This window comes from Hipposideros armiger, unplaced genomic scaffold, assembly GCF_001890085.2.
Source record: "Hipposideros armiger isolate ML-2016 unplaced genomic scaffold, ASM189008v1 scaffold_337, whole genome shotgun sequence".
Classification (NCBI taxonomy): domain Eukaryota; kingdom Metazoa; phylum Chordata; class Mammalia; order Chiroptera; family Hipposideridae; genus Hipposideros; species Hipposideros armiger.
Window position 1 is genome coordinate 741541 of NW_017731687.1, and position 21053 is coordinate 762593.

Below are 21053 nucleotides of genomic sequence, written 5' to 3' on the forward strand. Positions count from 1 at the left end.
TATACACACACATATGCATGCGCACGTGCGCACACATATGTATATATACATATACACACATGCACACACATACACTACACACATATGCATACATACACAGATATACGCACATATGCACACACATACTCTATCACATCACCCTGGTTTACTTCCTCCATAGCACCTTTCACTGACTCATTTCCAGTGTTTAATTTAATTTGATTAATGCAGAGATTGCAAACTTTTGCTGTGAAGGACCCGATAGTACATATAAATATTGCTCACTCATGTAACCATCCCTGGCTGGTGTCCCTGGTGGGTGGGCAGCTTGGACCCAGTATCCTTCTGTGTTGGGGTCTCGTAGTCACTGCGTCCAATAGGATCCAATAGGCAGGAGGGGAAACCGAGCACCCTAGGGTAACCGAGACCAGGGTAACACCATCTCATCACTCGTATTCCAGTGGTGAGAACAACACATGGCCAGACCTACACGCAGGGTAGGCTGGGAAGCAGAGGCAGTGGGCAGCCCGTGACCAGCACCTGCTCTGTCCAGTGGAAGATGGATCACAGACAGTAGTGGGCCGCTAGCCCTCTCTACCGTGAGCAGTGTCTGTGCTTGAAACACCAGCTGCCCCCAAAATGCTCAACGCTGGCCTGAGACCCAGCAGGCTTTCAGCAGGGACTTGTGGATGGTTTAATTACGACCAGAGAACTCAGATGAAAGGGGGCGGGACAGGCGCTGTCAAAGCTAGCGATCTCCTAAGAGGGAGACACACGAGGGCACCCCAAAGTGATCTGGGCAAACCCAGAGGCCGGGGCTTGGACCTTCCCTGGCCCCACCCTGCTCTTTGCCCAGTCCGTGCCACACTCATGATGGCGTTCGGGCCTTAACCTTTCTTGATCTCTGACTTTCATGTACACACATCACCCCCGCTCTGCACAAGTCTCGACATTAGGATTAACCCCTTCCACTTACAAATGAGGAAACTGAGGCCCAGAGAGGCAATGAAGTCCCCTAACAGGAAACTGCTAGGAAGTATCGGGGTCAAGATTTGAACCCAGATCTTTAAAACTCTGTGCTGTTTGTATCCCATTGCAAAGGGTTCGAGAAGTCACGCCCATGCCCTGCCCTGGGCTTCTCACAGCACATTCTCTCTGTCCCTCAGTCCTCTGATAACAGCATTCAGAGAGCACTTACTACATGTCAGGCCCTTTCTAAGTGCTTTAACGCGCATAAAAATACTGTGTGGATATCAGATAATGCAGAGTCAGATTGTCAAAGTAAAATCACAACAGTCAGAAATTTTACTCCGAATGAAATATTACTAATCATTCACAGAATACCAGTCATTGCAAGACACAGGTGAAGCCTGAAGCCACCAGCCTGGCTCCCCAGTCTTGTTTGCCATGTTAGGGTGCACTCTGGTCCAGATAGAGCACATGGGGTCGCTTAAAAAGCCATGCAGGGTGTCACTTCCACACAGGGACTACTTTATTCATGAAACACCTCCAGTTTATACTTTGACAACTACATAGCTGACATTTTCCAGCGGGCTGTGCCCAGAACTCTACATGCCAATCTAAACAGACCAGGTAGAGCCCACTACAAGCATTTTATTCACAAGAACTTTTTAATCTCTCTGCTGGTAAATACCATGTTGAGGTTGGATTAGCAGGTTCAGCAAAGTGGACCAGATCATATTTTTTTTTTCTTGTTTTCTCTTTTCCCTGTCCTGGACAACAGAAGATGAGTCACAGTTCAGCTGCTAAACCTTTACGTCCGAAACTAATTTTATTCCCATTTTGTAGATGAAAACAAAGAACAGATTGATTAAGTAATTTTCCCCGAGTCACCCAGCTAAGAGGCAAGTGCTGGATTTGAATCCACACCGTCTTGCTCTAGGACCTACAGTCCTAACTCATATCTGTGTAATGGACAGTGCTCATTGTCTGTTTGTTCAAAAGTAAGTGGAATTAGGCACATTTTTAAATTGACGTCGCAAGGCTGACACAGAGAATTTGGGTAAGAGGGGAAGTTTCTGTGTTTATCTTCCCAGGATGAGTCCAGTGTAGATCATCATAAGTCAGTCCTTTTTGTGTCTATGTGGACAGAAGATTTTGCCATTCGTATCTAGTTGTCCGTTTTCCGTGGCTGAAGGTGAATTCACAGCATTTTTACTTTCATGCTTTCCAGCTGTTGCTGCTTCAGATATTCTCTGCACACAGAGGTCAGGGGTGATCTTTTGTCTTTGCCTCTTAAAGCCACCGACACCTAAATCACAGCACGTAGCGTTGAAATGAAAGCTGTGCTGACACGTGCAGAGCTTCCCAACAAACTAAGGCACAACAGAACAGGGCAACAATTTCAGAGCTGGAGGGGACCTCAGAGGTCCTCAGAGACACATGAGGAAATGTGCCTGGGACCTGGGATGAATTAGAACTAAGGATTCCCAACGTAGTAAAAGAACATAAAAGTTATTCATTGGATGTTTAAGTCCCACCTATGGTTTCCCTGCCAGGAATTCCTCCAACCATGACTTGATTGCTTCCATTGATGGGCAAGTCACTACCTGAAACAGACAACTCTCTAGTCTTGGGGTCAGCAAAATATAGCCTGTGGGCCAAATCTGGCCCATGGCCTATTTTGTATGACCCACAAGCAAAGAATGGGTTTTACATTTTAAAAAGAAAGAAAGAAGAATGTGTGACAGAGACTACATGTGGACTGAAAGGCCTAATATATTTGCTGTCTGACCTTTCACAGGGAGTTTGCTGGCTGCTGCTATGGCCCCTCCACCCTGACATTTGGAAGGAAGGGAAGTGAGCTAGTTTACGAGGTAGGGAAGGAGGGATTTCCATGCAGCAGGAGCAGCCAGTAAAAATGCAGCATATAAAAAGAGGTGACTGTCAAAGGCACCGCAGAGAAACCACTAGAGCCAGCGGAGCGGTCCTCAAACGCTGCTGGATCACCTTGGAAGCTTTTAAAAATGCTGATGCCCAGGCCGCCTCCAAGGCCAACCGAGGCATAATCTTGGGGTGGGACCAGGCTCCATGTTTTCTAACACTCCTGCATGATTCCCACACACAGCCAAAACCACGTGCAGCCAAATTTGAGAACCCCTGGGCTGCCACCATGTTTTTCAACCCTGGCTGAAGACAGTGCAATCTCCTGGAGAGGCAGGCCACTGGGAGTGAGCGGGTTCCGTTATCTAACACTTAACACCAAACAAATGGGGACAGGCTGCCCGCAGAGCTCATGGTGCACATCTGCCCACTCAGGAAGACCTAGGAGCACTTTAAGGATCCGTAGTATTGTCTTCCTTAAGCTGAGCACCTGCGCAGCGCTGGGCACTCTGCCACACTCCCCTGACCCTCACAGCATCCTCAGAGGAGACAGCCTACCCCCGTGAGGACCCCTGGGCGCCAGGGGGCCCACTCTGCCCACATCACAGGGCACATAGCAGGCCCAGCCAGGGTTTGAACCCACGTGTATCTGATTCTAAAGCCTCAGTTTTCCTGCCATTCTCCCTCGAGGTTTTCCAAAGGCTTCGTTTTCCTCCTTATCTCTTGCCCGCAGCCTAAGGCAGAGTTTATTAGTGAGCCTACCCTCTGAGACGAGAATATGAACATATGGCAGCGTTCTGTACGATTTTCTGCCAAGTCCTCTCCGGAAAGGACTGTGCCTCAGAGGCAATCCCAACAAACGCTGGTCTGCGGAAGAATCGAACCTGCCAGGGTTCAGTGCAGAAGCCGGGGTCTTCAGCAGGCGTGTGGGGAGGTTTGAAATCTCTGGCTCTGCAGCCCCCGGGGTCAGAGGGCAGCGCCTGGCTTCTAGCGTTTCTGGTGGTGTCTGCCACCAGCTCTGCCTCCCTCATCGCTGTGCCTCGGGCTGTCCCCGGGAACCTGGCGGGGGAGCTTGTCGCTTAACTGTTCCTTGTGACCCCTGAGATGGTGAGAATGTGATTCTCTGGGGGCTTCAAATAGCAGAAACGTCTTCTCTCACAATTCCGGAGGCCAGAAATCGGAGATCAAGGTGTGGGCTGGGCCGGGCTCCTCCAGAGGCCCTGGGGAAAAGCTGTCTCTCCTAGCTCTGCCAGCTGCTGCCGTGCCTTGACTTGTATCCACATCACGCCAATCTCTGTCCCGGTCTTCACGTTGCCTGCACTTCTGTGAGCCTGTCCCCAAAGTCCCCTTTGCCTCTTTTTCATAAGGGTACATGTGATGGCATTTAGGGCCCATGGTGACAATCCAGCATAAGCGTCTCCTCTCAAGATCCTTAATCACATCTTTTTTACCATGTAAAGTGATATTCCCATACTCCAGGGATGAGGAGATGGGGCGAGTGGAGCGCCCCACTCCTGTGGGGAGAGAGAAAGGAGCTCACTGCTTAGCAATAGTCCCCCCTCCCCCCATCTCCACACAAATCACCCCACCCTACTTTCTCTCCCATTTCTGGTCTCACAGTGGGTGCAGGCGCTCCAGAGCGGTGAGCCAGTCCTTGCCGGCCTTCCGCAGACACACTGCGCGCGGTGACCTGTCTCCTGCCTCTGCTGTTTCTTGGCTCCAAGTCCAGTTGCAGCTTGTGTTTTAACACCCTAGTCCCCGGGCGATGTCCACGTTAACCAGACGCCACGTGGGCACAAGGGCAAGGAGTGGCCACCTCCGCTGAGAGGGGCTGGGGAGGCTTAAAAAGCAGCATGCAGTCTGCATCTTGGGGAGTCAATGGAAGCAGTGCTTGGGGGCCAGTTGGGGTGGGCAGGGCCGTGTTCATTTCCTGTGTCTGCTGTCACAAATGACCTCTAGCGTGGCGGCCCAGAACCACATGTGTGTGCTCTCCTGGGGTCCTGGAGCTCACAAGGCCACAGTTTTACTGGGCTGGGGTCCAGGTGTCGGCGGGGCTGGGCCCATGTGTCCCCAGGGGGTGGTTTCCTTGTCTTTCCCCCTTTAGAGTCTGTCCACATTCCTTGGCTCGTGACCCTTTCCTCAGCCCTGAAAGCCAGCAGGGTCGCATCTTCTGTCTTCTCTGACCTCCTGCCTCCTTTTCTAAGAAACAGTGGTTATACTGGACCCACCTGGACTGGACCTGATAATCCAGAATGATCTCCCCATCTCAGGATCCTTAGCTTGGTCACATGTGCAAAGTCTCTTTCGTCATATAAGGCCCCATATTCACAGGTTCCGGGGACTCCAGTGTGGAGATCTTTGGGTGGGGGGGCATCCCAGGTAACAACAACATTTGCTAAGGCTAACACACGAGGTAGCTGGATACACTGTGGAAGTGGCCCGGTAAGTGGTCCAGGAGGCTTGTGGTGTCATGGGGGAGCTGTGGCTGCGAGCAGAGGGGACTACGAGGCAGGTGGGACCAGGTCAGACCCCGCCCTGTGGCCCCAGCTTGTATAGTGAGTGCATCCGCGTGCTCGGGCCACCATAACAGAGCACCACACACGGGACGCTTAAACAACAGACATTTATTCTCTCACAGTTTTGGAGGCTGGAATCCCAAGATCAAGGGGACGGCAAGATTCATTCTCTCTGAGGCCTCTCTCCTTGGCTGGCAGATGGCTGTCTTCTTCCTGTGTCCTCACATGGTCTTCCCTCTGTGTGTCCGTGTCCGTATTTCCTCTTCTTATAAGGACCCCCGTCAAGTTGCCTTAGGACCCACCCATGTGACTTCATTTTACCTTACTCACCTCTTGAAAGATCCAGTCTCCAAATACAGTCACGTTCTGAAGTCCTGAGCGTTAGGACTTCAGCATATATTGGTGGTGGGGGTGGGGGACACAGTTCAGCCCATAACAGTGATTAAAAGGAAACATCGTGGACCAAGAAGCCTCCCAGCTCCCACCACAGTTGAGGACAGGGAAGGGACAAAATAATTTAGCCCTATTTCTTTGTTTTAAAGATTTTAATCTGTTTGGTTCATTTTTATATTTCTAGCATCTGTCGGTGAGGGCCAGCTCTGTGCCCAGCTGTGTCCCAGATGTTGGGCTGAGCCTGTAAAACAGCTCCCACGGAGCTTACGCTTCTGGGTAGGGAGTTAGGCAGAGCCGAAAAGTATATGTATATAAACATAAAGCTGGGGCACCGTTATGTGCTGTGGGCAAGAGGGGAGCGAGATGAGGAAAGGAAGAGTGCCGGACGCAACAGTAGGGGGCGCACTGTAACAAGGTTGTAGGGAAACGCCTCTCTGGGCAGGTGACCTTCAAAGGAAGCTCTACACAAAGGCAGACACCGAGCCATGCAGACATCTACGGGAAACTCTCCCAGGCAGGGGGAACAGCTGAGGCGGGAGCCTACCTGGCGTGTTCTAGAACGGTGCTGCCCCTTAGAAATAGAATTCAAGCCACATAGGTATTTTCAGAGTTTCCAGTAGCCACGTTAAAAGCGTTCAGAAGAAACAGGCAACATGAGTTTTAGTATGTTGTATCCAGCCCCATATAATCCAGTGAAATTCCCGCATGCAGTCATTATACGTGTTCATGGGTATTTTACATTTCTTTTTCTCATCGTAAGTCTTTGAAATCGTTGTGGAGCCTATGCTTAGAGAACATCTCGGCTCAGACTGGCTGCAGTTCAAGAGCTCAGTACCCACATGGCGAGGAGCCGCCACGCAGCTCCAGGATGAGCAAGGCGGCGTGTGGCTAGAGAGGCATAAACGGTAGCAGGAGCAGATGTCAGGGTGTGGGGAGGGACCGAACCCCGCAGCCACGGCCAGCTTAGCGGTGACTCCCGGTGCGTTGGGAAACCACTGGGGGGTTTCATCAGAGGGCTGGCCTAGTCTGACTTCTGTTTCAAATGATCACTTTGGCTGCCATGTGGATAACAGACTGGAGGAGGTGTGCCCAGATGTCCTCAGAGAGCTGCTCTGAGGCGAGTCATTCAATAATAATAATAATAATAATAATAATAATAATAATAATAATAGTGATACAACAGGAATAAGCAGCCACTTTCACATCCATCACCCTGCTGGATCAGGGCTCCCTTTCACAGATAAGGAAACGGCTCAGAGAATAAGTAGCCCCGCACATGACAGCTAGCATCAGAGCAAGCCTGTCCCCTGTGCCAAAGCCCCGCCCCACGGTCCTGAAATGGCTGGCTGGAGGCAGAGGGGTGCCAGGCGAGGACTCGGCCATGCCTCATTGCCCCACGTCCCTCCTTTTCTCTAAGAGCCATATGCTTGGAAATGCTCTGTTTGCCAAGAAGGCAAAGTGTGGGTCCTGCAAACCCACCTTACTGCAGGGACCTTGGGCTGGCTTATCAATCCCGTGGTGCCAGGGCTTCAAGGATCGGCGAACATGGACCATCTCCCACTCGTTTCCTTGGTTTTTGTCCTGGCAAGGGAGTAGGAAACGTGTCCCTGCCACATGGAAATAACGGAGAGGCATGGGCTTGGGGTCATAGCAGGCTGCCACTCCTATTACTCGTGACATCCATGGAAAGTCACCTCACTTTCCTAAGCTGCTGAGACTAACAGCTTCCTCCTTGTTATACAATAAGGACTGTTTAGTGACACGCACCGTGCCTGGCACATAGAAGGTGCCTGGTGAGTTTTAACTTCATCCCTTGTCCCCATCCCGTTATGACGGCAGACTTAAATATTTTACATGCCTTCTTGGAGACAATTCTAGACCAGGGTTTCTCAACCTCAGCACCGCTGGCATGTGGGGATGGGTAACCCTCAATGGTGGGGCCGCCCTGTACATCGTGCGATGCGGAGCAGCACCCCAGGCCTCCACCCACCAGCTGCCAGCAGTTCAGCTTCGTAATCGGAGCTGCAAGGCTCCCGGCAGCGTTCACTGCAGGGCCAACTGGGTGTGTGACAAACGCTTTCTGACAATGTGCTCTACAGACCTAAAGGCTGGTTTTAGCACCTTTCAGTGTGTAACCAATGTTCTCGCACATTTTGATAGCTACTTTTAAGATGTAGAGAGTCCACTTCCTTTGTAGTAAACAGCACGTCAAATCTTTTCAAAATCAAATTTTGAGTGTTTAATTCAAGTAAGAGCTATTGATCGAGTATCTACGCCCTGTCAGAGATGCCAGGCACATGGAGATGCTGCCTGCCCTGGGGGCTGAGGGACGGTCCCTTCTGAGCCACATTTTTGACGTGTTGGAGCCCACGGCTTACTGGCAGCAGAGGGGGGTGGTACTGGTGGAAGCTCTGGAGAGACACAGGCTTGAGCTGGTCCTGCCTCTGTGACCTTGGTTTGCTTGGCTGAACTTGAGTGTGGTTACCTGCAGTGCTCACACTGAAAGCTTTGCCTCCATGGGGTGGAGAGTGTCTGAATTCGGCCCCTTCCTTCCATCCCCACTGCCACCATCCAGGTCCCCATGACAACCCTGGCCTCCCTCCTGCATCACCCAGTGGCCTCCTGTGTCCTGTTCTTCCCTCCGCTGTCCTTTCTCCAAACAGCAGGAATCTATGAAATTCAAATTGATCACATCAACCCCTGTTCAAAACATTTGTTTTCTTCAATAGCAAACCTCTCTCCTTGACCTACCAGAGGCTGCCTGGTTGGCCCTGCTCAGCGCTCCTCCTCATCCGTTTCTCTCTACCTTCCCTCAGCCAACCAGACTGGCCTCTGTTCTGGACCTTGACCAGTTCCTTTCACCCTCCAGGACCTGTGCCCTCCGCTCCCTCCACCTGGAGGAAGCTGTGCCTCCTCCTTTAGGCCACACCTCAGCCATCCGCTCCGGAGAGCCCTCCCCAGAGCACTGCTAACGCAGACACCACCTCCCTCTCCCACCCTCCCTCCAAAGTGCTTATAGCACATTGTAATTATTGCTTTACTCACTTCCTTTTCAATAAACAGGTCATCTTTCCTCCCCCACCGGAAGAGGGATGTCCCTGAAGGCAGGGACATTGTCACTCTCAGCCACCGCTGTGGGACCAGCCCCAGCACAGTCAGTAGTCATTGAATGGTGGTGGAATGAGTGACTCCAGCCTAGTGGCTTCCAAACCGAGATTGGTAACAGTCCCTCGGGGCTCCCCTCCACTGCCATGCCTGTCTTTATCTGCGGATACCAAGGTGTAGGTCTGACTGACAGAGTGGGGACCCCCGTTGGGGAGGAGAGGGTGCAAACAGGGCCCCAGCAGCCATGCTGAGCCCCAGGGCCTGGGTCTGGGCACAGGGCCCAATCCTGAGTCTCGCTGAGTGGGACGTGGGGGAGGGGAACGTGTAGATCTCAGACAGTCTGAGCCCTGCGTGGCGTCTGAGGACATTTTGCAATGTGTGGAAGCAGGTTGGGTGCCACAGTGACTGGGGGTACCCCTGGCACCAGGAGATGAGGGGTAATAAACATTCCATTACGCAATTACACAGGACGGTCTCTCAAAATGAAGAATTGTGTCACCCCAATGACCATGAGGTTTCCACTGAGTAACACCCCACTGCCAGGGTGCCTCAGGGACTGGGACCCACCATGCATCCAATCCCGGGGTGATAAGGAAGGTGAAAGGGCAGCCTGTTGGGCAGGGCCCTTCGTCCTCTCTCAAGGAGGATTAGCAGGAAAAGCTGAGGTTTGGAGGCCAGAATCCCAAGCCCGAGCCCTTGCTCCGCTGCTCAGGAGCTCGGTAGCCTTGGCTAAGTCAGGCAACCTCTCTGGCTTCAGTTTCTTCACCTAGGGAATATGGTAGCGAGTACCTGCCTCAGTGATTCTGAAGATTAAATTACAAACTTTCTTAACACGATATAGTCAGTCAGTGTCAGTTGCCTTGTAAGTCAAACTGACACATATGGTACTCACTTGTGGCGAGTCACAGCCTGATTCAGAGGGCATTTGGAGAGCCAGAGGACGGTGCATGTCTCATTTGGATGGGCCAGGTCAGGGAAACGGTTTTTATACCCTTAGGAGTTATGTGCTGTACCTCCAGCAGCCACGCCCGAAGCTATCACTCAAACAGGCAGAGCCAGCTTTCCCCAAAGGGCACCTCCCTGCTGTGTGGAGCCGGGCACCTCCCTGCTGTGTGGAGATGGCGCTGGGGCATGGCCTTCCAGGCAGGGCTGACTAACTCCGTGTCCTGTGTCCTGGCTCTGATTGCAGGCGGCATCCCATTCATCCTGACCGGCGAGTTCTTCCAGCAATCCCAGCGGCCCGCAGCCTTCATCGTGGCGGGCACCGTCAACTGGCTCTCCAACTTCGCCGTGGGACTCCTCTTCCCGTTCATCCAGGTACGACTGGCCGGGGCGGGGGGGGGGCCTCTTGCTCGCGGGGTTCCCTCTGATTCGGCAGCCCTCTGAGTGAGGGGAGATCCATAGAGCAGAAGCTGATCCTCTCTCGACTGGAAACCCACGCTATTTGCCGAAGGGAGTTTCCTCCAAACGCTAAGAGCTGCTTCAGAGGGAGTGGGCTTCCCATCACGGAGGGAAGCAAGGAAACCTAGGTTAGACGCTGCAGCCTACAGCCTCATCATTCCTGTGATGTGCCCGTCGCTGTGTTAGACCAAGTCCATGCGTCATGCACCGCATAACAACATGCTGCCGAGATCACCTTCATTCCCACTGGCTCGCTTCCAGCAGGGCGCCCCCTCAGCTGGAAGCCGCAGGAACCACGCAAGGAGCAAGGAACGTGGGCAGGTGGTGAGGAAGAGCCGGGAAAGAATTCCCAACTCAGAGCGCTTTACAGGAGCACCGTGGTCAATGCAGCACGGTGGTGAAAAGCTGGTGGGGCTGTGTGAGAAACGGGCTGTGAGAAGGAGAGACTGAGAACCTGGCAGGTCTCAGCGTAGGAAGGAAAACCCCAATGAATACATGAGGCCCCTTACTGCATCTCTGCCAAGTGGTCTTCACGCCTTCCTTGGAGTCCTCTGGAAACTGGGGTCTCAGGGCCCCTAGAGGAGGGGCGATTCCATCATTATAAAGTCAATCCTTAGAGAGCGCTCCCACGTACAGGTCAAAATGACGGGTCTATGAGCATGAACTTCTGTGTCTCTCTCCAGAACAAGTGACCAGAGCCTGTAGGCTGGGCACTCAGGTATGTTGTGTCCAGACGAGTGGCACAAGGCCTGGCCATGACCGAATGGGTGGCTGGGTGGGAGCGAACATGTCAAGGACCCACAATGGGGCACAGGACACACTTGATTGCGTGCTATAGGAAGTAACGCTGAGTATCATGACTGGGCCAGGATCACGCTGCTACCGAAGAGTGGGACCAACATTCAAACCCCAAAACCACTTCGATTTCAAAATGTACACATCCATCCACCCGTCCATAAACCCTCGCTGAGTATCTAGAGCAGGTGCTGGGAACACACTGATGTTAAGACCCGCATGCCCCTGGGTGCTGATGGGCTGTGGGAGGGGGCAGATATGAGCTCAAGGGGTGGTCCTACCAGGCCGAGCATTGAGAAGTCCTACACCACAGTGTGCGTAACGTTGCAGCAACTCCCGCAAGATGGGTGGTGATTCTACTGCAGCAGTCGGCCCAGGAGGCGTGGAGCTCAGCTTGGAAGCCTGGGTGGAACTCTGCTCCATGGCAGTGGGAGAAAGAGCATTCGGGCAGAGGTCCCCAGAAGCAGCTCTGAGCTCCAGCGGGGCACTTCCCTGTCAGTCTCAGTTTCCTAGGGCTGCCATCACAAAGTCCCACAAGCTTGGTGGTCTATAACAATAGAAATTTATTCTCGCCCAGTTTTGGAAGCTAGAAGTACAAACTGAAGGTGTTGGCAGGGCAGGCTCCTCCTGACGGCTGTGAGCGAAGGACCTGTGCCATCCCCTTCTCTTACCTGGTGCTGTTTTCCATGTTCTTTGGCTCGTGGCGGCATCACTCTAATCTCCACCTTCATCCTCACGTGGCCTTCCCTCTGTGTATATTTTTCCATATCCCTTTCTGTAAGGATGGAAGGCCCACCATAGTCCAGCAGGACCTCATCTTAACTTGATCACATCTGCAAACACTATTTCCAAACAATGCCATGTTCACAGGCACCGGGGATTAGAACTTCGGCATATCTTTCGGGGAGCACAATTCAGCCAGCAGCACCTTTCCTGGCTGGGATGACCAACTCGTCCCAGTTTGCCTGAGACTATCGTCATAAGTCCCACGTCTTCAGAAACCCCTTGGTGCTGGGCAACCCAGACAGTTGGCCACTCTCCCCATCTCAGCCCCTCTCTAACCAGTGCTCCATGGGTGTCTTCCAAAGAAGCTACTTGCACTCACATCCCCATCAGGCTCTGCGTTGGGGGCTCCCAGCCCGGGGCGGCACTGGTAACACTGGCCTCGTCTTCAGTACAGGGTAGCTTGGTGCATGGCAGCTGCCGTGGTTGTTTGTTGCCCTTTTTTGCCAGGTATGATGTTCGATATAAATGAGACACAGGAGAAACTGCACAGACCTGGGGGTCAGACCGCCTGACCTTGAGTCCTGGCTGTGCTGCTCAGCACTTAGCTGAAGGACAGGCTGGCTGAACTTTGTCTGACTTTGATTGCTCTCCGACTTGGAATTTTCATGCCTAGAAAACGAGAGGATTGCCCCCATTTTGCAGCAGGAATTAGGGATTAAGTCGAGGCTTGAGCACAGCATCTGCCCACAGGCACTCAGGGACGGTTGGTTCCAGGATTGTTATCAGTCCCGTAAGCTTGTTTCCTGCCAAAGGACCCCGGGGTCACTCAGGAAGAGACAGGACAGAAAGAGCAATTCATGCTAAGTGCTGAAAACAGACACTGCCCCCAACTAGCTAAGTGATCTGGCACAAGCTGTCTCTCAAAGGGTGCCTTCTCCCCCACCCACACTGCCCTCTCCCTGCAAGATGTCCTCGATGGGGTGGGCTGCCTTGACCCCTGGGGAGATTGATATCACTCTCTCTGCCCTCAGCCACAGGCCGCCTTTTCCTCTGGGCCTCTGCTGTGGCCAGCATCAAGGGTATCCCTTGGGTGGTTCGTTGTAAAAGCCTGCAGACCATTCGGCCTCTGACATTAGCACCAATAGTATCTGGTTCGGAGGACATGACATGCAAATGTATACTTGCTTGTTTCCACTGGGGTTAGAAAATTCCGTCTGAGTTCAATAAAATCTGGAAGGGAGAACATGATTCTTCGGAACTTGAAAAATATTGGGTCATATCCCAAATGCCTTTGCAAAGTGAGGGGGAAACTGCGGCAGCTCTAGAGCAATGGGCTCGAAGAGCAAACGAAACCGCCCCCGGCCTGTCCGTGCTGCAGGTGGTACTCCTTGGGCCTGAAGGGAGGGCGAGAGCATCTTCACTCACTGGTCTGTGTTGGTGGGCGCCAGCACCGTGCTGGGCCCTGGAGGCAGGGCCGTGCACAGTCAGGGCTCGGTCCTGCCCTCACACGCAGGAAAGAACAGGCAGAACCCTCATGGGGACAGGTGTCGCTGTGCTTCACAGGAGGAGGGAGGCTGGGGGCTGAGATGGGCTGAGTGTGCAGGGACCTTTCACACTGAGACTGAGGGAGTGTGTGCGGCGGGGAGCAGAGTCTGGTGGGGAAGAAAGCGAGTGGGGAAGGAAGATGGTGGGGAAGGAAGATGCCCTGAAGCCCTGAGCAGCACGGAGCAGGCATCTGAGGGTCTGCGAGGACTGCACGGAGCTCTGAGGGAGGACAGGGAGGCCAAGGCCAAGTCCTCCACAGCACCCAGGGCACAGCGCGATCGGGGTGTATCCCAAGGATCTGAGAAGCCACTGCATGATTTTAAGACATGCTTTGTTTTGTTTTGCGCTTTTAAAAGAACTCTGGCCGCCTGGTGGGAAGTAGATTCAGGCAGGGGCAGGAGGCATGGATGCGAAGGTGACAGAAACCAGAACAGTGGTTAACCCTGGGGCTAACTGTGTTGGCTGCAGCGGGGCGGGGGTGGGGCCGGGAGGGGAGGCGTTGTTTAGAAAACGGCACAAGGAACCTTCCAAAGCGGCGGGAAGGGTCTACGTCTTGATATAGGTGTTAGTTGCTCATTGAACTGGGCGCTTAAGATCTGTGCAAGTTACTTACCATACATAAAATTCTATCTTGATTTAAAAAGTGTATATCTTTTTAAAAAAGGAAAAGGGGCTTGAGGGTAGTCAGCAGAACTCAGCAGAACAGGCAGAGAGGGAAAGGGTCTTAGCAGTGGCTTCAGGTGTCAGTCTTGAGGGGGTGAGAGGCTGGCAGCGCCATCTCTGAGAGCAGGTGGAGGAAGGGCGGGCTTGCCAGGGAGAGGGGGAGGCTGCGAGCGGGAGGCGCTGGCAGGGCTGGCAGGCGTGGTGCCCCGCAGGGCATGTGGGGTTGAAATGACAGCCGGCAGCCGTAGGACTGTGTCTACCGCAAAGGTTCCTGTGCAGCTCCAACAAGATCTCAGGTGTGCAGTGACAGTGACCGAGGGACCACACACACCGGTGATGTCAGTCACCACTAAGATCCGTGTTCTCTTACTACTCTGCTCCTCAAGTGGAGCCTCCTCACCTTTTTTTTTTTTTTAAAGATTTTATTGGGGAATTGGGGGAAGGGGAACAGACAAGTTGCTGTCGTTTTGTTCTTCAGTCCAGTTGTGGAGGACGTCGCTTCACTGGCCCAAGTTGGCACCATCATTGCGCTCTTCTCGGGTGAGGCAGATCAGTTGCCAGCTTCTGGATGGCCACTCACGGAGGCTGCTGGCAGCTCACGCTGGCTGCCAGCCACACACGGAAGCTTATGGCAGCCCACTGCAGCAGGGGCTGCAGCCTACGCTATTGCTGGCGACTCACGGCAGCCCAGCTCCAGGTCGAGCTATTGTTCACCATCTTAGCTGTAGAGGGCAGTGTCACTGGCCCCCATGTGGGATCCGAACCAGGGCCCTGCTGCTCAGAGCTGGCATCCCAAGCCAGCTCTTAACCAAGGCGCCACTCGGCCACCACCACCCCCCCGGCCCTTTAAAGCTCTTTGCAGAACCGCAATTCCAAGTGTGAGGCACCTGACTTCCTGTCCATCTTAGATGGAGGGTCTGGGCACTGACTCACCCGAGGGCTCGGTGTGACTCACCAGTGAGCCAGTGTTCCAGCTCTGTGGGTGGGAGTGGAAACTAAGCACAAGAATTATACTCTTGTCACATCGTGAAACTCTAACTGGGACCACCTCTCTTCGTCAGTTTCATGCATCCCTGTGAAAGTCCTCTGATGTCAATCATTTATCCATCCTTTCAGCATAGTTTTATCAAGAACATGCTACAGTGAGTCAGGGCCTGTCTGGGCCTGGGGTTAGTTTACATTTATAGAAAGAGGATCGTCTGGAAGGTATTTTTCTGCGCCTTATTCTTTGACTCAGCATATGTTGTTGGGTGCACCTGTGGGCGACGTGCATCGCTAACTGTCATTGTTTCTCGCTGCTCTATAGAACTGCTTTGTCTGGAGGGACACCGGCTTGTTTATCCGTTCCCCCTTCCACAGCACCTGAGTCTTTCCCGTTTTTCTGCGCTATAAATAGCGTGACCACAAAACATGCCCAGGAGTTGCTCAGCTGATGGCAGTGTTGGCTGTCTGCTCTGCAATGCGGAAGCCACTAACCATGGGGGACCCTCGAACACCTGACACGAGGCGAGTGCCACCGAGGAAGTGAGCTTTTCACCAATTGAAACTCAAAGGGCAGCGCTCTAGAGCAGGTGCCCTCGCGTTCGTGGGGCGGCTGGGTCCCAGGACTCTCACAGCGCCCCCTGGAGTCGCTGACGCCGCGCTGTCGTCCACAGTGCGTGGAGCGCTCACAGCACACCCCCCTATGAAAATCCGGACCGCGCACCCTCTGGCATTGTCCTTGTCAGACCTGCTACATTTTTACCAATCTGACAGGTGTGAAATGGTGTGTGACATGATGGTTTCAGCTTCTGTTATCTGGAATGACTTTTTCATGTGCTTACTTGTCGCTGGTGTTTGCTCTTCTGTGAAACGCGTGTTCGGATGTCCTGCCCTTTTTTCTGTTAAGGCACCTTTTTTTTTTTTATGGACTCATAGAGTTGGGTTGTATTTTTAACCTGAGTGATAATTCTTTGTTTGTCATGTATCACAGTGCTTTCTCTCCGTGTGCGACCCTTGTACTCTTCATGGGGCCTTTTGATGAACAGACGCTCTTAGTTTTCAAGTAGCCAGACTGATCGATATTTTTCATTTATGGACCAAGCCTTATGAGTGTGAACCTTGAGCGTAGTTCTGTTGTACGAAGCGGGGTACCTAAGGCCAGATGGAGTGTGGGCACTGCCTAAGGTCACGTGACGAGCTGAGTGTTTGGGGGAGGCAGAACGGCGAATTCTCAGGCAGGGTCCTTCCCACGACAGACGTGCTGCCTGGAATCTCCTTGCTCAGGGGGCACTGGGCAGCCCTCCAACACCCACCATAACAGGCTTGACTAACCTCAGGGTCAGCTGGGCAGACAGCAGGTTGCTAAGCTCTTTGGAAGTAAAAGAGGAGACTGGGAAACAGTGACATGTACATCCTCTGTGCCAGGCGCGTTGCGGGAGCTGGACCAACTGCACTGAATGAATTTCCCCAAAAGAGGCAGGTATCATGGGCCGGCCGAGTGGCTCAGTTGGTTAAGAGCTCGCTCAAGAGTGCGAGCTCTGAACAACAGCGGTTCGAGTTCCAGCCCCAGCTGAGCTGCCACTGAGCTGCCAACAGGTGGCAGGATGGCTCAGCTAAAGAAAAAAAAAAGAGAGGCAGGTATTGAAGCGAGATGATGGCCTCCGGATCAGGCCAACCTGAGTTCAAATCCAGGTGCAGCCCTTACCAGCTGTGTGACCACAGGCAAATCACTCAGCCTTTCTGATCTCCATTTTCTCACCTGCAAGAGGAGGCCAGGAAGCCACGCTTCCCGTCTGCTGTTGGGGAACACGGTAGGATCCCAGGAACCTATCATTTCCCCACTCTGTCTTGAGTGAGTCGTGATAAACAATGGAGAGAGCGTGAGCTCCCAGCCAGGCCCCGTCCAGTGCGAGTCCTGACACCCATCCATCCCTGCTTAGCCTTAGACATGTTCCAGGAAACCTCTAATCTTCTATTTCATCTTTAGGAAAACGGAAATCAAAATGGCTCTATCGCCGTGTGGGCGGTGGGGATCAGATGAGGGAATGGCTATAATCCTGCTGGCCTCCAGTAGGGACTTGATCAGAGCATGTCTCTTCCCAGGTTAAACACAATCACACACTCGCAGTAATGCCAGGTTGTGTCATGATTGCCGACACGAAATTATTTCAGGCAGATACCACAGAATGTCCTGGGGCTGCCAGGAGCAGGGGAAGCGTCAGCGCCCAGCCATCTGGCTCTTACCATCATGCAATCCTCTCCGCCTTTCTCCGGCACGGGCCCTGACTTTCTGTTTGAACTTCTGGGCTTGGAGTGGCCTCAGGGTTTTTTCTTTCCCATTGACTACTTGGCCAGGTCTCTCCAGTCCTAACTTTCTAAGCCAGGAAGAATGCGGGGTCTGGGATCAGACTGCCAGATTTCCCTCAAAACCACGGACCGAGAATGTCACCCTTCTTTTTTCCCATCTGTAAAATAATACCTACGCCATTAGTGGGTGCAAACATTAAATCAGCCAACATCAGATAAACGTGCTACTGGCAGCATTGGGCTTGCCCCCCTGTTGTCCCAGCCCTGCCACGTCCAAGCAGCGTGACCCCGGGCAAGAAGTATGACCTCCCTGTACCTTGATTTCCTCATCTGTAAAGAGGGACCACATAGGCCAGTCGCCCTGCATCAGCAAATGAGCATGCATGTGACAGCTCTGTGACTGGCAGGAAAGAGGCTACCTTCGCTGAGTACCCTCTGTGCTCTCTCTCCTGAAGCAGTCTTACAAGCCTCCTCCCAACACCCTTATTCAGGAGCAGGTGGCTGGTGTCTGCAGAGCCAGGTTTAGGGTGACAGGATTCTGGGTCACAGGATTCTGCTGCAGGCTGCAGCCCTCCACAAGGGCAGTCACCACGGTGGGAGGCTGGTGGAGAGACAGAGCAGCAGGGCTTTGCATCTGGGGCTGAGGGGGCGGGGCCTGTGCCCAGGAGGGGGGCCCCTCACTGGGCCTTCCCATAACATGGCCCCTGAGACTCCTGAGTGGGGGAAGTGTCCTTTCCCAGGGTGGCTGCAATAGCCACAGTGTTCTTGACTCAATTTTGTGAAACTGAGGAAAAGCCTAGTGATGTCTATCAGGTCTCTTGGGAAAAGAAGCCAGGCAGGTGGCAGATGCCCAGGGGGCAGAGAGCTCCCAGACGGCTCCCGGTGTGGCCTGGGGTAGCGAGGGAGCCTCTCTGAGCCTCATTCAATAAACATTTGCTGGGCACCTGCTGTGTGCCAAGCAGTCTTCCAGGTTCTGGGAATAAAAGAAGAAAAACAACAGCTCTTGTCCTTGGGTAGCTTCCCTCCCATTGGGGGAGAGAGGTAATACACAAGTAGGTATATAGTGTAATGTTGGGTCCTGGTGAGGGGTTTGAAGAGCAAAGACACAGGATAAGGGGGGAGCTGAGGAGGAGCCCTTTGGAAATGGAGTCTAAGACAACTTTTCTGAGAAAGTGGCCTGTAAACTGAGATGAAGAGATGAATGAGAAAGCAGGATGTGCATGTGTCTAGATGAAGATTATTCCAGGAAGGGAGAACAGCAAAGGTCCTGAGGCAGGATAGTAGAAGACTATCATGAAAGCAGTGTCGCTGGAATAGAAGAAGTGAGAGGAAGCGTGAGATCAGAGAAGTAAGGCAGCCCCATGGTCAGTGGCCTTAGAGGACATGGTAAGGACTGGGCTTTGCTCAGTGTGACTTGGGAGGTCAGAGTGAGTTTTGAGCAGGGGAGTGACAGTCTCTGTCCTTTGCTTAGCAGGATGGCTCTGACTTCTTTCTTGAGAATAATCTTAAGGGGGACAAAGGGAGAAACAGGGAAATCAGTTGAGAAGCTGTTGGAACAATCCATATAAGAGAGGATGGTGGCTTGGACCAAAATGGTAGCAGGAAAAGTGGTGACCAATGCTCAGATTCGGGATGTATTTCAAGGCAGAGCCAACATGATTTCCTGATGGATCAGGTGTGGATGCGAGAGGTCAAGAGGGGCCAGATCTGACTCTAAGTGCTGGGGTGGCCTAAGCAAATGGAAGGGCAGAGATGCCGTCGACTGAGATGGGGTTGGCCAGAGCAGGAGGGGGTCTGGACGCTCCGCTTTGGACTTGATATGCCAGAAACCGATTCAGCATGCAAGCGGAGATGTTCAGTGCCAAGTCGGGCGTATCTCATTTCATCTTCAAAACAACATGTGGTGTATGTGACAGTGTCAAGAATGAGGAAGGTTCAATCAGTGGATTGACGCTCTGTCTTAAATAGCTCATCTTAAGTGCTGACACAATATGTAAATAATGGAGCCAGGATGTGACTCCTACCCAGTTGACCTCAAAACCCATACTCTGTTTTTCTGCATGGCTTATGGAATCTGGGTGAACAAGTGGAAGGAACATACCTTCAGAGCTAAACTCTCCCAGGTGTGGGACATTTACTCCATGTTCTCTAGAGAACATCTCCCTTAGTCCTTGCCACGCACCCCGGAAGTGCCACTATCATCCTCGTTTTACGGCTATGGAAACCGAGGCACCAAAGCCTCATTTTCAGTCAAGGGCGGCTCTGGGATGTGACCTGGAGATCAAGCGCTTTGGCACTGTATGTCACACTCCAAAAATAAAAGTCAAATCAAAGACGAGCATGGGCTTGACTAAAAATCAAGATATTGCTTCTTGTGAAATATTATTTGAAGACAGCGTCGCCTTATCATTGGATCAGCAGATGTTTGCTGCATGACAAAGTCACAGCTGGACGCGGTAGTCTTTTACTTAAACATTTATTGAGAAGCTCCATGACCAGGCACCGTATAAGGCACGGGAGCGACAGAGGTGACCGAGTCCCTGAGACACTCGAGGTGCAGTTGGCAGGGTCATTGTGATAATCAGGATACCTACAATAGAGCGATGGCATTCAATAGTTCTCTTTTTTCTCATCTCACTTGTTTGTACATGACTGTGAGTATTGATCAGTGGGTTACATCTTTTGCATATTATTAAAAAAATGGTGTTTTCTTGGCCTTGTCTATGCTCCATATTTTTGTTATCAGCTGGGGAATTTCACTTCCCTTTGACATAACACTTTTCCCATGTGTATATTGCAGGGGAGGGTGAATGTGGTTAATGGTAAATATGAATTTCAGATAACGTTCAGTAGTATTACATTTTGCTTTTATGATGATTAACTTTTATATGCCTCATTTTCAAAAGGAAAGAAACAAAGAAAGACTGTCACGTCCTCGTCTTTCCTGGGGTTTGAAGCTGACTTACTCTGCCTCATGGGAGAGCGCCTATGTAGACATGTATAAGGCACACTTGCCCGTAGAGCCAGCCTCACATTCTTCATGCAGCAGAGCTATATCCAGGAGCGCTGGGTGATGACTGGGGAGCTGTCCTACAAAAAAGTCTGTTCAGAGATGGTTTCATGGCCCTGTGAGTAACTGTCTCTCTGATGTTTTCTGTCTCTGCTTTCCACAGAAAAGCCTGGGCACCTACTGCTTCCTGGTCTTTGCCGCAGTCTGCTTCGCAGGTGCTGTCTATTTATATTTTGTCCTGCCCGAGACCAAAAACAAAACCCATGCAGAAATCAGCCAGGCATTTGCCAAAAGGAACAAAGCATACCCACCGGAGGAGAAAACTGACTCAGCTGTAACTGATGATAAGCCCAACGGGAAGCCTGGAGCGGACTCCTCCTCCACGCTGGACAATTACGTCAAAAACAGGATTGTCTAAATGCTCGGTCTCACCATTTCAGATTCCCCTACACACTTAACATTATTAAGTATTTAAAAGTAAACCTTTGCTAGTCAGACATTGCAACCATGTGGACTCTTCATAGCTGAATCCTCCATACTCTTCTGGAAGCTGGAAGGAATCACCCTACGTTTCAGAAGCCCAAACATTCTTCTAGACTGATGGGTGGGCTGCCTTCTTTGTGACGGAGCCCATGGTTTCCAAATGAAATTGGGGAAGTAGCATTGGAATGCTTTCTCAAAGGAAAACAGTATGACCTGACAAAGGACTCCATGGCCTGGAACTCACAGGCTGAGGTTCTAGTCCCAGCTCGACCATAAGTAGCCTTGAGCTGCTCTCCGCCTGGATC

The 21053-nt window shown here is 52.2% G+C and overlaps 1 protein-coding gene across 7 annotated transcripts in view; it reads left to right on the forward strand.

Moving 5' to 3' along the window:
• The window catches only part of SLC2A9 (solute carrier family 2 member 9), a 147730-nt gene that overhangs the window by 110414 nt on the left and 16263 nt on the right, over positions 1-21053 (forward strand). For 5 of the 7 annotated variants that reach the window (XM_019661171.1, XM_019661173.1, XM_019661174.1 and 2 more), the window contains 2 exons: positions 10027-10154; positions 20429-20946. In XM_019661171.1, the coding sequence (XP_019516716.1) occupies positions 10027-10154; positions 20429-20683 (383 nt within the window). In that variant the 3' untranslated portion in view covers positions 20684-20946. Of the gene's footprint in view, positions 1-10026; positions 10155-20428; positions 20947-21053 lie in introns of those variants that run through there. The other 2 variants (XM_019661177.1, XM_019661176.1) reach the window with 2 other exon arrangements.